The sequence below is a fragment of the Hevea brasiliensis genome, chromosome 2 (genome assembly GCF_030052815.1).
Source record: "Hevea brasiliensis isolate MT/VB/25A 57/8 chromosome 2, ASM3005281v1, whole genome shotgun sequence".
Taxonomy (NCBI): domain Eukaryota; kingdom Viridiplantae; phylum Streptophyta; class Magnoliopsida; order Malpighiales; family Euphorbiaceae; genus Hevea; species Hevea brasiliensis.
This window is the reverse complement of record NC_079494.1, coordinates 3320352-3336422: the sequence shown is the minus strand read 5'-3', so window position 1 is coordinate 3336422 and position 16071 is coordinate 3320352. Positions and strand designations below refer to the sequence as shown.

General features: G+C 32.0%; 2 protein-coding genes and 1 non-coding gene across 4 annotated transcripts; 1 reads left to right on the top strand and 2 right to left on the bottom strand.

Moving 5' to 3' along the window:
• Nucleotides 1-5: 5 nt before the first annotated feature.
• On the bottom strand, nt 6-3027 carry LOC110632461 (protein TIC 20-I, chloroplastic-like). Its single transcript, XM_021780702.2, has 3 exons — nt 2736-3027; nt 1064-1266; nt 6-786 (listed from the first exon to the last, which is right to left on the bottom strand). Exons 2-3 carry the CDS (start codon nt 1254-1256, stop codon nt 149-151), a joined length of 831 nt encoding a protein of 276 aa, XP_021636394.2. The 5' UTR covers nt 1257-1266; nt 2736-3027; the 3' UTR covers nt 6-148.
• A 6902-nt stretch (nt 3028-9929) lies between these two features.
• Nucleotides 9930-15256, top strand: LOC110632479 (uncharacterized). 2 transcript variants are annotated; one of them, XM_058132417.1, is made up of 6 exons: nt 9930-10227; nt 11740-11783; nt 11874-12286; nt 13444-13475; nt 13598-14579; nt 14695-15256. In XM_058132417.1, the coding sequence occupies exons 3-5, from the start codon at nt 11956-11958 to the stop codon at nt 14558-14560; spliced, it is 1326 nt and encodes a 441-aa protein (XP_057988400.1). In that variant the 5' UTR covers nt 9930-10227; nt 11740-11783; nt 11874-11955; the 3' UTR covers nt 14561-14579; nt 14695-15256. The 2 variants fall into 2 exon arrangements, with proteins under 2 accessions (XP_057988400.1, XP_021636440.1); XM_021780748.2 differs by having other exon boundaries at nt 9931-10227; nt 11871-12286.
• Nucleotides 15257-15609: 353 nt separating this feature from the next.
• Nucleotides 15610-15693, bottom strand: TRNAL-CAA (transfer RNA leucine (anticodon CAA)). Its single transcript has one exon. It is a non-coding gene; the product is annotated as a tRNA-Leu (tRNA).
• Nucleotides 15694-16071: the final 378 nt, after the last annotated feature.

The window sequence follows — 16071 nt, the reverse complement described above, 5'->3', positions numbered from 1 at the left end:
CTTCATATGTGAATCCCTGGCACTCAGGTAACCCAAATGAAACATTTACACAAGATGTATTTAGCATTAAGCCATACATTTCTGCTCAAAAAGTGTCCAATAAAACCATAAAATGGAAAGACCACACTAATTTAAGTTCTTATACTACCTAATCGTAAGGGATTTGGATGTATGCTGCATCACAGGCAAAAGGGACATCAGCATACATACCAGCAAGAGCACACCGTATGCACTCCAACACCGTAAAAAGGTAAGCAAATGCTATCGCTGTCCAAAAATGCATACCTAATTTACCCCAGTAGAAAGCAAGTGGCATCCAACGGCTCATAGTCCCAATCACTTGAAGAGCAATCTCCAACAACATGCCCATCACCACATGAAATCTGAAAAAGTGTGGCCACTCCTTCCTTCTCACAATTCCAAGATATGCAACAAAGAAATATGCCATCAGGAACCAGCTTGGCAACCTGCCAATCGCTCCAAGGAATGGGTATGTCAAAAATTCAAAGTCTTCAAGGAAGGGATGTAGATGATATGCAGTCTCAGCATACATCCATGTCTCATGAAGAGGCATCAAATAGGGGAGACATGCTAAAGTCCTCCACCACCATCTTGGCTTCTTGGTCATAGGAGGGTAGCGAAAACTGTATGGGACATCTTTGGATGCTCGAGGGAACACATATGATCTTCGCTTCCTCGGTAATGAGGGAATTGTGTGCCAAATTCCTCCTTGATCCCCACTTAAGAGCAGGGTTGATGCAGCAGAAAGGTGCAAGAATGGCGAACCTATTATTAAAGAAGTCTAAATTAGAACAAAAAGGAACCATGATTCAGATGCTCTACATCATATCAAGACCACCGAAATGAGCAGAGTTATGTTGAGAATTCATTAATGAGTCATGGCTTCGTGATATGCCCACTTGATAAAAAAGTACCAAATATGTTGCCTATACAAAATCAACCATTTGCTTCTCATCCACTTCCAGAAAAATGGGGAATTAAGGACAAAATAAAATAAGAGAGAAAAAAAAAGAAAGAGACAGACAAGAATATTTGCATATACCTCTATATGACCAGGATTTAGAATCAAGATCTGGAACCGACAGCCATGAGCTCCTGATGTTTAAGAATGCAGCCTTGGAAGTCAATGGTGGAACACAAGCAGATATCAGGCTACTAGGCATGGGTTTACATGCCCTGGTGTTTGTAAAAGCACATCTAGCCACAGGAGGCATTGTGTATCCATTTAGAATCATTTTCAAGTACCTTTTTGGACATAAGGTAACAAGAGAAATTAACAAGGGAAATTAAAAAAGATCTATAACAAAGAGAAACAACCACCCAAGTTTCTTTTTAGAACGCCGTATATTTTAGCTCTGATGGCAGAGTGGGGACATATAGGAACCAGAAGAAGTCATGAAAAAGAAAGTGTGTCCCTCCAGACTTTCCGTATAAAATTCTAAAGCAATATTTTTCTTTTCAGATCTATAATCCTTAATGCTAACAGTACCATACAAAAACAGAAAAATGCTAAAGAAAACAGGTTTTTATGTGGAAAAATATACAATTGCCAGATGATAATTTTATCAGATCAACTTTCCATCCATTTGCAGCAACAACAACCCATAAACAAAAGTCCCACAAATCATATCTTATAACAAAACACCAAATAATACCAGATGACTCCAAAAACCAAAATAAACTTTTTCGGGAGGAAAAAAAAAGTTTATTAACTGTGGATAACGAATGAGCAAAAAATGAATATTAAAAGAAAGGAAACCCTCATGGAAGAAATACAAATAGTAAAGCACTGATCTTAGCCAGCTCCATAGTTCTTAAAGGCGCGCCTCAGGCTCACCAGGCTCGAACCCTAGCGCCTTATGCGCTTAAGTGTGCGCCTTTGTTCTAGGCACAAGGTTCTAGAAAGGCATGCTTTCTTTATTGCTATCTTTAGCGAGCATTTTCATTAGGAAAAAGGACAACCACTTAAACTCAAACCAACAAACCTAATTCAAGATATATGCCAAAAGAAAAAAAAAAGAAAAACATCACATTTATTTGATTTTTATGAACTTTTTAAATTTTTTACTTTTGCACCTCACCTCGCTCAGGCCTTGCACCTAGGCTCCAGGATTCCTTGGTGCCTTAGTGTGCCTTGAGCCTTTAATAACTATGGCCAGTTCAAAACTTGTGATAAAAGTAGCTTCATCATTCTTAGTGATGAAATCCCCGTTAATGGATGCCCTAAATTCAGAAGTCATCCCTTGTATTAAAACACTTCACCACCAAAAATAAACATACTATTATACAAATGTTGACCATGAGGCATTTTCTTTAAGCATCAATTCAAGATGGGGACTGGCTAGTTAACTTTGCATACCTTCTAAAAGTAAAGGCAACAAACTAAACTTCTCCTTATTAATCAAATATATTCATGTTGACAATTGAAATCACAAACGCAATGCATCGAAAAAAAGCTACAATATTCAAGCAAAGGGTTCGATTACACATTACTCAGTGTATCATTATAGCAATAGTTCTAATTACTCATTAGTCGTAGGGTGCCTGCAAAAATTTTCAAGAACCCGTTTAACTATCCTCATTACCCGAAATAGAAAAGTACTTTACAGAACTAAATGCACACCAACTATACAGGAATTCCACAGCACATAAGTGAAAAATTCCTTAACAGAGAGAGAGAGAGAGAGAGAGAGGGGGGGGGGGGGGGAACTCACCCACACACAGTGACGGTGATTTGGACAATGGAGAGAAATGGACAGCTATTTAGTGCTCCTCGTTCATTCTAAACAGCGATCGCCATGGCTTCAAAATGGTAAAAGATAGTGACGGCGACGATGGGGAGAAAGCGAGCGGCAATCGTTAAGGACAATGAAGATGGTGGCTTCAAGCGTTGCGGCAGCTTAAGGCTGTCTAGGGTTTGAAAGCAAAATTGCGATGTCTCTGTCAGTTTCGTTTGGATGGGGATGAGAGAAGAGGACATACAAGGGTAAAGTAAATCCAAATATGGATAGCAAGTTTGGATAGGAATAAAAATTATTCATTTTACATAATTAATAATTATTTTTTTATTTTTATTATTTTTATTCTTTCAAACATTTAAATTATAAATTAATTATTTGTATATGGTCCAAAAATATATATTATAAAACAAACCATAATCAATAAAAATAATTAAACAGAGAAGAAAATAAAAAAAAGTTAACTTTATATTGCTTAGATAAAATATTCTATAAATTATTAAAATAGAAAAAAATATATTTTCTCTTTTGAAAGAAAAAAAAATATAATTATTATATTTTTTTTCTTATATTTATTATATTGTAAAATGATATTTAAACATTTTAATATAAATAATATTCATTTCTCTTTAATTTAAAGAGAAATATTTTGAATTAATTATAAAGAGCTGAGAAATAAAATTTCTCTTTTTTTCTTTTTTTTTCTCCTTTATTTAATGTCTAAATTAAAAAATTTTAAAAAATTATTTTTTTTTTCTTCTCCCTTTTTTCCATTGCCTCCAGCTAGGGACTAGATTCGCAACTAGGAATATGAAGCATTCAAGTTCATCAGTATTTTCTACCTCAAGACTAAATGCAAGAAAGATTATGTCCTCATTCAACCCAACAAGACTGAGGATTATTTATTAGATGAATCCTGACTTCAACAAAATGTATATTCAAGAATTCTTGATTGGTCATGTTTATTAACAGTGGAATAATATCTGATAATAACTTTTGAATCCCAATGAATCTTTGTAGGTTAAATAAAGCAACCAGATACTCAAGCAATCACCACAAGTACTCCATCTGCTAGAAGAACAACAATTAATCAATCACAATGCAAATTTTCATGTATAAATACTAGTGTCACACAACTTAGTGGGGTAAGTTCTCAACCTTGAGAAACTTTTGATTCAAGAATATATCTTTCTTCCACACATACATAAACACTTTATACTATTGCAAAATACTTTGTTTTAATCATAAAACATATTTCTCAATTGCTAATAAGTCTAATTAGCCATTAGGAACTAAAATCTCTAAATTCTAATAAGTTAGGATTTATGGAGAAAACTCATCCAAATAGGCACAGAATCAAAATTCTACCTTCAATATGGGGAGTGAAGCCACTAAGTGTTGGCTCTTCAGCTTGTCCACGCAAGTCCCTTAATTAAAGCACTTTGATCTAAAGAAATACCCTTGACTCTCCTTACTTGTAATTCGGCTAAGTTGAAAAGAAAGGAGAAGACAAGTTTTATTGGCTCTAAGTAATTGGAAGTAATGAGAAACACTTTCTCAAGGTTTGATTCAAGATCAACAACAATTATTTCTCTTGAATTTCAAGCTAGGAAGATGAGAAAATTTATTTGTCTATGGAGGAATGATGGACGGCACATGGAGAAGAAGATAAATATATATATATATATATATATATATATATATATATATATATATATATATATATATATATATATATATTTATTTATTTATTTATCTTTCTTTTTCTCCTTTTATTCCTTTTTTAATTTCCTTAATTAAAGAGTAAGCTTGCAAGTGTTAAATTCTCATTTAACCATTAAATGAGTTTTCAAAATATGATTGGTACACTTTTCAATGCTTAATTTTAATTAAAAATTTAATTTTGATTAATTAGCATTCTTAATACTAATTAATCTTTCTTCCTAATCAAAATTTGACAAGTCAAACTTTCTAAATTTTGACTAAGTACTTTCTAAATTTTGACTAAGTCCATAATCCAAATTAATCAAATTAATTTTCATCCTTAATTAAGTTTATATTTAAATACTTTAAATATTAATTTGAATATTTTCATTAGTAAATTTAATTTTAAGTCATGCTATGGACTTTGTAATCTAATTATAAACTAAATTTATTAATTTAATTAATTAATTAAACCATCTAATTAATTAATCAAATTAATTTTGCTTTGATCTTGATACTTTTATGTGTGTGACTTGCTAGGTTCATTACTAATTGACAATAAGAATGATATTAGCTCCTTAATATTATTGAAACCATTTTAAATTTAAAATGAAATTCCCTTTTCATTTAAGTTCTCATAAATCATGGTTGACATCTAGCATAATGTATCATGACTACCAAATCAGTTATGAATTAATTCCCAATTCATGAACCTTGATCATATATGTCATGTACTAAAATCTCTCTATTACAAAATTTCGATTCCAGCTAGAGTTATAATTCAGGTCAAACTCTTTTGCATAGAATTATATGTCCTCTTTTAATTCTAATTATTGATTAATAAGACTTTCCTGTTAAAAACTTTTTTCTGATTAAGTTTATATGTCATGATCAGGAACTTGAGTTCATCAAGAATAATTAAATGGACATAAGATTTTATCCCTATTTACTTAGAGTAAGGGATCTCATCTTGACTAACACTTATCTCCACACATAACTAGTCCGCTAACACATGCTCGTATACTCATATATAGTACAAGCATAAAGCAGTATAAAACTCAAACCACCTATATACAAGATAATTGTGTTATCTCAGATCAAGGAATTATATGCACTATTATGATCTAGATGACTTTGCATTGATAAGAGTAAACTCCATGTATAATTCATTCTATATTACTGGTTTAGCCTACTTATCTTATAAGTGCCCATGATGTTTGTCATATGGCATGAGACTCACCATTCCGTTCCATTAGTATCGCATACTAATCCATGAAAATAAATATAAGTGATAATTATTTCAGATAAGTCATGCCTAATGAAGTATCTTTGATTATGAATCGAATTTATAATACTTGTACTAGAATATTCTGTTACTCATATTCTTAACAACTTAAGAATAGAACATCTAATAAGATATTAAATGACAATTTCAAATAAATTCAAACCATTCAAATTAAAAAAAAATGATATTTGCCATTAATGGGAAATGAATACTTGCAAGATACAATACAATGATATGCTCTAGGGTATGGTATTAGCAGTGGTCAGTATATCTCGAACCACATCAAAATAGCATCATTTATGGGAAGCTTTGTTTTCATTTTCTCCATTTAAAAAAGCATAAATGCTTGTCATCACTATCCAAATAAGGTTTTTAATGTGTTGAGAGTCATGGAAAAAGTCTTGAGACACAATCTCATGTCAATGAGTGAAAAGACTACTCCATTCACAACAATCCTCGTAAATTTTTGTATATGACCATGATTCAAATATGTCTTTCCAACACTTGCAAATAATGAGATGCCAAATCGACATATGGCTTCAATATTCTCATCCTCAAGTAAACAACATGATAGAGAAAACACAAGTAGTCTTTAAATCAACTCTTTTGCACTCAAAAAGATTGCCTCGAGCCTCTCAAAGAAAAGCTTCGCATAACACTATGAGTATGAAAGACAAATAACTCTCCTAGGGTCTCAAGATGTCAACTCCTTCAAAGGGACCCTCGAAATGAAGAAAGAAGATTAAGAAGACTTTGGATACTCGAATAGAAGACCAGGAAGACTTTGGACATTAGGAATGCAGCTTGATGTTCAAGAATAATAAGGCAGTAAATACTCATCTCTACACAAAGCTACATTTGGGAGACAACATCCGGGATCTTGACAAATCACACTACTAATGCCTACCACCAGGATAGAAGCTGACACCCAAGATCACATAAGCAATCAACACTAGGAAGTTTTAATCCATATATGCATATAGTGATCGTTTTTTAAAATTGAAACAATGAAAATTCACCTCAAGAGACTAAGGTGTTGTTTCATAATAAAAGAGGTGCCATTTCGTAATAAAAGAAGTTGCTCATTCCTAACAAGGTGTTATAAATCAATAGACTCAAAACAACATATTTCCGAATTATCGCCTTGAATTAATATGAACATCCATTAATTAAAGGAGAAATCCTAAAAGGGTTGTCTTGTAACGAGAAGATTTCAATTTGGTTTAATGTAAATAACTTTCTATAACAATTTAACTGATGAGATACTCATTGGTTGAAAGTTTTCACCTTGACACTATCGGTGCAATTGATTTATTAAAATATAGAGAATTAGTATAACTCCCTTTGTAGTCTACCTCAAAACGGACCATAGGTAACAACTGATATGGCCTAAAAATATACATTGAATAAATAACGGCAAGTGGAATCATATATTAACCCGATTGATAACTAAACATCCCATTTGAGAGTTCACAATAAGGAATAAAAAGCGTTTAACCTGATCAATATTTTTGGCCTCGAGACTAAATGCAAAATGGACTCTGTCCTCATTCAACCCTACAAAGGTATCATATTATCCAATAGATAAATCATGACGCATACGCAAAGACTTCTTGATTGGTCATATCTATTAATAGTGGAATAGTATTTAACAATAACTTTGACTCTCAATAAATTTCAGTATATTAGAATCAATAATTAGATATTCAAACAATCACCACATAATTTTTCATATGCTAAAATAACAATAACTGGACAATCATAAGATAAATACTTAGATATGGAAAACCTCATGCATTACTTTTCCTCCAACTTCTCTCTCCAAAGTTTTTCTTACAACTCAACTAAGGGTTGTTGCCAGCCTTTCCCTAGCCGGCAGTACCCCTTACTTATCTTATCTTTACTTTTTCAGTTATTTTCCTTATGAATAAAGGTAATTCTTCTATACCCATTGATTTTTCATGGATTTATTTAGTTTTTTTATCCTGTTTGTGAAGTTGGCCTCCTATAACTTTTGGTTTTGTCCTTGATATGGGATTTCTAAGCTTGAAAGAAGAGTTATCTTCACATTTTCTTAAAGATCATTGCCTCACCTTATCTAGTGGATAAGAAAATTTTCAAGTAAAAATCAAAGTTTATGTGATGCCACCAGGTTGCAGATGGTAGAGAACCTTTACACCAATCTACTCGGAGATCAATACGTTTTTCACCCGTCTACAACATCTTTGTATGCAAAGGTAAATGTAAAAAATCAATGCTTTTTCTCCAGATCTTTATAAGGGTATCATCTATTTTCTTCTTCCAACTTTTTTGAATAGTATAGATGTATGGGTAGGTTAATGTTCATTATTGTAATTTATCCCCATTTGTACTCTCTTTATATGAATAAATGAAATTTTTTATATTAGACAAAAAAAAAATTCAGATATAAATTACCATTATAGAATAACTTAAAGGATAAGTTCTCAAACTCGAAAAACTTTCAATTCAAGAATTTCTTTCTTTCACACTTGGAATCTAGAGGAAACTCATGACCTTAAAGGTCAACATGATCTCTCATTCATTATATCCTACTGACTTGATCAACGTAGACTCATCAATTGAGAATCCTTCTCCCAATCTTAACGTTCTTTCTTTGTACCCATATTCCACGTTGCAATATCTTGCTATCAGCATAACCACATGATTTTAAAATTTTCACTTCCTATTTTATTTATTACATATTATTATTTTATTTTATTTTTAAATTTTTTTGAGCAATAAATGTAAAAACAAGGTATTGCATGATTGAAGGAAAACTCGCTCTAAACAAGCTAGTTTTATAGATAATTTAAGGCTAGATGGTGGTTGTGTTTGGTCATTTGATTTAATACCATCGTTATTTTAAGATAAATTTAAATATTAATTATATTTGTAATGTGGTAAATACCTCATTTTTAACAGTTATAATTAGTTATATATTTTGGTTAACGGTGTATATAATTTTTATTATTTAGTAATATATTTTAATTAAACATTTAAATTATTTAAAAATTATTTTTAAGTAGTTTTATAAAACAATTAATTACTTATTCTTAAATTAATTTATAAGTTAAAAAATATATTTTAAATTAAAAGTTAAAAGTAAGTAGTCAATCCAAATATTCTCTATATAAATTTAATTTATCAACTTATTTATAAATAAAACTAATTAAATTAATCCACATCATTCATATTTATTTATAATTATATAAATATAAAAATATAATTAAAGATTAAATCAAATATTTATTTGTAATTTTATTACCATAATTTTATTAATAATTTTCAAATAATATGATAACTTGAGTATATTTAAGGGTCAGGTTATATTAAAATAAATTAAATAATTTTACAATAAACATTTATATTAAAATTTTTTAATTTAATTATATATACATTTTAATTAACTTTAAATATATTTTAATATAAATATTTAATTTAAAAATTAATTAAAATTCTAAAAATATGTTAATCTGTTTATTTATAACAGTATTTAAACTTATAAATTGAGCTTATAAGTTAAAAAAATAAAATTAGAAAATTTAATTTTTTATTTTAATATTTATAAACTAATTTAATAAATAATTTTAAAATGTTTTTTTATTTAAATTTTAAAATTTAATTATAAAACTCATTTAATATTTTTTTAATTATTTTAATAATAAATATATTTATAAATTATTTTTTATTAAATATATTAATTATTTATCAATTATTTATAAAAATTTTAATTAAATATATAATTATTTAAAATTTTAAATATTTATAATTTTAAATTAATATACTTACAAATTGATTTTAATAAATTTTTTTATTTTAAAAAACTGATTTTAATAAAGTAAGCCAAACAACTTCTTATGTTATATAAATGGTCATCTCAAAATAAAAGGAAAGCTTATACTGTTTTACAGTTGTAATTAAAGATGAATCACTGCTTTAATAAAAGCCACCCTTTTGTACTCGCTATGAAAATAGCCTGCGCAGCACGTACTAGGCACTCCGCGTCCACGTGTGTGGTAAAGATGGAAAGCACCCTTCAAAGCTCATATTTAATTTACCCTTTTGCCCTTCGCGATTCAGGATACACAAGACGCGACACCATTAAACTCAAAAGGTTGGGTAAGAAAGGGACAAACTTTCTCAGAAAAAGGAGGGCATAAAGCGAAACTATCATACGCGGCACAATTCCCCAGGTGGGCTTCACTTACACATCCTTCTCAACTCCGTTATAACGATCGCCCGTTCCCTCTGCCAACAACGCCCAACTCTTCTCACGTCGTTATACTGCACACCGTATGAGTCCAATCCTTGGTCCCACTCTGTCTGGGCTTTCCATTTTTAAGGTACAGTGAAGACGAAGACGAAGACGAAGACGAAGAACAACGAGAAGAAGAAGAAGAAGCGCTTTCTTATCTAGCGTGCTGTTCGCTTCGTTGAATCATATTTTCCTTTAGAATGGTGAGATTTTGTTTCTTCCGTTTTATATTTTTGTGTTTTTCAATTCCTTTTTACACAAATAGTTGATAAACCCTAGTTTGATTTTGTCATGGATTGCTGTAGTTCTCGATTTTATTTGCATTTTTTAATATATTTTTTGTTTTGAGATTTTAAGCGATTTCATTTGATTTGCAGCTTTTTTTTTTAATTTCTGGATTTTTATTTATTCGTTGTCTGCCGGCTAGTAGATGTATACATTTATGGGTAAAAGTATGTGCTAATTTATTTAGATAATGTGTATTAATGGGGAGTTTAAAGCGTTTGTTGAGTAAATAGTTGTGTTTTGATTCATGTAGTAGGATATGGATGCATTTAATGAGTAATTATCAATGGATTCTCGCTTTATATCCTTGTTGTCCTCGAACTGATTAGCGTGTTACTTTGGATCTCTTAAGTTATTACTTTATTAATGGTTGGGAGCTATGAAGTATTAGTAAAATTAATTGTATTAGTGAACCAGATTGACAATCTGTAAAAGGGTTTTCCTGAACACCCATGTTCTTTTTCTTCCGTCAGACTTGGCCTACTACTGATATGTCCAATAGTGCCTCATTACCCTTTCCAATCAAAGAGGAAGAAGTTCAAACCTCATTCATAGAAGCGAAATAAGTGTCTATGGACTAAAATTTAATATCTTTTTAAGGACTAAATTTTGGTTTCACTTAGGGAAGTTCCCTAGATGATATTTACCTTAAAATGAAATGAGACTTACTAATTTTGACTGCATTCTCAATGTCTAGTAATTCTGGAGTTAGGAATCATGTAAGAAATATTCATCTAGCTGTTATAAATTTCTGTATTATTGAATGATGCTGGAAGTTATTTTATTTAGTTTCCTGTTGACTACAGCAACTCGTATTTTCTAGTTAGAAGAGAAAAATACTTAATAATAATTTCTGAATTACTTTGCTATGACCCCAAGATCAATGCAAAATTATCATTAAGCTTGGTCGTGTGACATGGAAAGGTAAAAGGTTTAGAAGTTCTGGTGCAAAATGTTTTACAAGAGAGAAAGCTATAAATTTATATGGATGTCATCTTAGTTGTTCTTTCTTCATTTTCTTCGATTGAGTTGTTTCAGGATCACTATCTTCACATGTGTGTGTGCGTGTGGTAGAGAGAGAGAGAGAGAGAGAGAGAGAGTTTCCATCTTCTTTCGTTACAAAAACATGTTTGAAGCTAGGTAATTATAATGCTAGTGGATGCATGTGAGTTTATTTTAGCATTTAATTACTTTATTTGGAGTTCTGTTTGATATATTTTTAATTTGCAAGATACCATATTACCTCCTCTTTGTTTTTTTCTTAAAAAAATTATTTAATTCTTGTTGGCAAATGGTTTAGAATATGCATATTATGTGCTTTTTCCATTTAGAAGGATGAACTGTATCTGTGAGTTTTTAATTAAAGTTATTAATTGATGATTCTTTTGGTTAGAGAAATGTGATTTTTTTTTCTCTCTCCATTTGTTCAGGAAGATGTAACAGTGTGATTCTTCACTTGGAGACTTGATTTGAGGTCTGTATCTACTTATTTTCCTGCTTTTATTCAGAATTAATTTTTGTTAATAAATCTGATAATGTTATTTGTATTTACCTTTTTCAGCAGGAGATTCTAGCGTCTTCTCTGCTAAGCATTTCTTCTTGGGTTTTGTTTGTGGTGTTAAGTAGTCTGTTATATTTGAGTGATCATGGGGTCAGCTTGCTGTATTGCTGCGAGAGAAAAAGACCTTCCTAACAGAACTGGGGGTAACACTGTGCCTAGGAATGACAGATGCTCTCCAACATGGAGCTTCCGTTGGGAAAATCGAAGGCGTGTGGCTGGTGAGATTGATGATTCACCATATCAAACTTCTCATGGATTCAGCAGAGATGTTAGTGTGGAGGTGAAGGGGCCATTAGGCTCTGATAGGGGTAATCTTTCTGATGAGGTTAGTCTGCATGAGAGTTTTGGAACACCCGTCTCTATAAAGTCTCCAGTACATGAAGGAATGGTAGCAAATCCAATTGCTCAACGTTCAGGTAAAGTGTTGCATTATTATCTTAACTCCATTCTAAGGCTAAGTAATTCACATTAATTCATTTCAGATAGCTAGATAGGCCCCCTTTGATGTAGACATAATTACAAATGTGCTTAGTCTAAATGCCATGTTGTTTCTATCTGGACAAGTTTACTCTTCAGGTGCTTCGCTATCCATGAAAAATCCTCCCAAGATGGTTATACATAAATTGATCAACAGAGATACATCATGTCTTTGGAATGCTACACTTCTGTATCTATGAAGCACGGATTCATAGTTCAAACTGTTATTTACTTATTCTGTACTTGTATCTTGTTACAACTCAAGCCCACTCATACAAATATATAACGAAGTGCCCAGTGTTAATTTAGCGAAGTATGATTATAACATTTATGGTTGCTCATCTCACCAAATTTCTCATTCTCTACTTTGACCCTTATTATTCCAGAGTGCTAGCATTCAACATCTTTTTGAGCTGAATCTTGGAATATAATGTTTACACTCCATGTAAACCAAAAATTTTTTATTCATTAGCCTGATAGAAGTATTTTCTATTTCTTTTTGTCAATATTTTTGTACAAAAAATTTACCAATTCCTTTGGATTTGAATAAATGTCTATTTGTTGATATTTGCAATATGAATTTGTACCTTTTCTTTCTGCAATAATTCAGCTTACTCTATGTTCTCCATGGATCTTTTTAGTGATGTTGATGCTTGAGTTTTTGTTCACGAGTCTCCATTTGTAATGTAAAAGTTCATGAATTGTGAAATTGAATCCTGGAAAAACTCCTGTTGGAAAAAAAAAGGAACCTGTAAACACCATTTCTCTTCCTGTTATTCCACTGCTCGTCCTCTGCTCTTGTTGTGGCAGATCAGTGTGTGGTGCCAGGTCATTGAGCATGTGCTGTTAATGGACTTGATTGAATGTTTCAGCTTATTGTGATAATCATGAGCGTTTGATTTTGATTTATAATTGTTACTTGATGCCTTCTGAAGTTGACAAAAGGCAGAGTCCTATGCATGTAGTGATTACCCGTTCCATTCCTTCCCTAACTTCTTTTTGTTGCAAACTGTTCTTAATATTTTTGTTTTTGAAATGCAGTCTTTTGATGCCCACCTTGTTTTGTATCTCATATCTTTTTGTATTCTTTGTGCAGGCCTATTAATGGAAAGCAATGACCCTGTACATGTGAGTTTGAACTAGTTGAAATGAAATTTATTATTGTAACCTTTGTTTGTTTGTATTTTTTTTTCTTTTTTTCTTCCTGTTGATAGCTTAATATCCTTGGACTTCTTTCTGATTATCTTCAGGGGAAGAACTCAGCAGAATCTCCTGATATTGCAGAGCTACCTGCCTCAAAGCTTTCATTTTCTGTACATTCATCATTTTCAACACCGAATGCTGATCCTTTGCCCACCTGTGGTCATCCACTTCCTCCAAACTCGACCCCCTCAAGACGGGCTCGGCATTCACCTGGGCATCGGCTATTAAGGCAGATTTCTGATAGTCGAATTATGGGATTGAAGTCGCCTAATAATTACTCCTTATCTGAAGGTAGGTCATCATTTGTGCTCTCCACTTGTAGCCACGACTTAGCAATGGGATCACACGGTGGTTCTTCTGATGGTTGGTCCATGCGAACCTTTTCTGAGCTTGTGGCTTCTTCACAAAGGGAGAGGTGGTCTTTTGACAGTGAGCACCTGGGCTATGGTTTGAGCAAAGTGAGTGGATGCAGTAGCAGGTTTTCATGTTCTCCCTCCTTAGATCTTCAAACTTGTGGGGCTTGTTCGAAGTTCTTGACAGAGAGATCTTCTTGGAGCAGCCAGAGAATTCTTGCCAGCAATGAACTCTCGGTTGTTGCTGTGCTGGTATGTGGTCATGTGTACCATGCTGAGTGTTTGGAGACCATGACACTGGAAGTTGATAGGTATGACCCAGCTTGCCCAATATGCATGGGAGGAGAGAAGCAAGTCTCAAAGATGACCAAAAAGGCTTTAAGAGCTGAAGCAGAATTGAAGTCTAGAAGCCATAAAATTTCAAGAAGCCGAGTTATAGATAGTTATCTTGACAGTGATTCTGATGATTTTGACTACCAAAAAAATGCCATATGGGAAGGAGCTCCAAAGATGGAGACTAGTTCCAATGCAGCAAGCTCCTCTGCCAAACCGTTCTTGAGACGACACTTTTCATTTGGGTCCAAATGGAGTAAGTCCCTGTCAGAGAAGGATTCTGCCAGGAAAAAAGGGTTTTGGGCAAGATATCGCAAATATTGACCTCTTTAATTATTACAAGGTAAGTATTTTTGTCTAATTATTTTTGGTGCTATGCCAGTCTTTTCGAAGATTTCTTCTTCAAGGTATGCTGTTTTAGCTAATCAATTATAGCCGTCTTTCTTCTTATGATGTAGGGGATATGTTGGAGGTACAATTATATATATGAAGTTGAATGCAAGAGCTGCGAACAATCCCACCCAGGCTCCGAGCAGATTTGAGCGGCCAAAATACTTAGCTGTCTCCATAGATTTCCCCTTCACTTCACGCATTTGTTGTTATTTGGTTGCCGAAAATAGGAAAAAGATCAACTTATCCGACCATAATCTTAGTAATAGGATAGTCTACCTTGAACAGTGGAGCCCTTGTTTTTGGTCGTCAAGGGTTGGAGTTTATTAATTTTGACAACTTAATGGCACTTTTATGGGCTACCAATCAGCTGTGAATCAGTGAATTCTATCATCTGCAAGAAAATTTGTGACATAGTGTGTCTCACCAGAAGACTAGTTAATTTGGAGTAGATGATAAAGGTACCGAGCGTTGTATATGACTACTCTCACAGGATAAATCATAAGTCTTAATGGGTTCAATTCTGAATTCCATTCTATGAACTTAGCTTATTCTCCTGTGGGAAGGAAAATGAAAAATGCTTCTTCTCCACTAAATGAAATGTGAATGACTATTGGTTTTAAATTGAAATACTGCTTTTCTTCGTCTGTATTTAGTAAGTGAAGGATTAAAATACGAACATTTTGTCTTGTGGTAGATAACCAATTTAGAGCACTATGAAACTCCCATTTGTCTATTATTAAGTAAATTTCTTTTAAGAAAAGAAACCAATGAAATTAAAACTATTAACACTAGTCCAAATCAAATTTTCCTTTTATAATATACTTTTGAGTGGCCAGATGGTGATCGATTGAAATGTGAATAAATTAAATAGGCTTAGAGATTCAAGTATTAGAAAAAAATAGAGAGTAACAAAGACAAATTTTTATAGAAAATAAAATTAAACTTACTTATAGAAGTTTAAAGAAAATGCAAGTGAATATTGTCAGAAGTGGGATTTGAACCCACGCCCTCTCACGAGGACCAGAACTTGAGTCTGGCGCCTTAGACCACTCGGCCATCCTGACTGGTTGGTGGTTTAGCTGAAGTTTTCACAATAGTAGGTTTTACACAAGAGAGAAGAAAGCGCACAGATCCACATTACGAAGGTAAAAATGAATATTACTTACCAATAAATGTTAATTTAATAGTAATAGAATAATCTTTAAGACTGTAAATTTTAAATGCATATTTCAGTTATATATATATATATCTTAAAATTCAAAAAAGTTAAATTTAATTTATTTTAAAATTTTTATCCGATTTAACTCATAAATTTTAATTTTTGAACTAAATCACACTTAAATTAATTTTTTTTATATTGAACAAAAAATTAAAAATAAATTAAATTAAATTTTTTCAATAAATATAAGAGTTAAATTGAATATTTTGCCCCATATAAATAT

Excerpts from the sequence above, each read along its gene's own strand:
- LOC110632461 (XM_021780702.2), bottom strand. The coding sequence starts at position 1,256 with ATGATTCTAAATGGATACACAATGCCTCCTGTGGCTAGATGTGCTTTT. Across the intron at positions 787-1,063 it reads TAAATCCTGGTCATATAGAG|GTTCGCCATTCTTGCACCTT; the intron begins GTATATGCAAAT and ends CTTTAATAATAG.
- LOC110632479 (XM_058132417.1), top strand. The coding sequence starts at position 11,956 with ATGGGGTCAGCTTGCTGTATTGCTGCGAGAGAAAAAGACCTTCCTAAC. Across the intron at positions 12,287-13,443 it reads TCCAATTGCTCAACGTTCAG|GCCTATTAATGGAAAGCAAT; the intron begins GTAAAGTGTTGC and ends TTCTTTGTGCAG. Across the intron at positions 13,476-13,597 it reads AAAGCAATGACCCTGTACAT|GGGAAGAACTCAGCAGAATC; the intron begins GTGAGTTTGAAC and ends GATTATCTTCAG.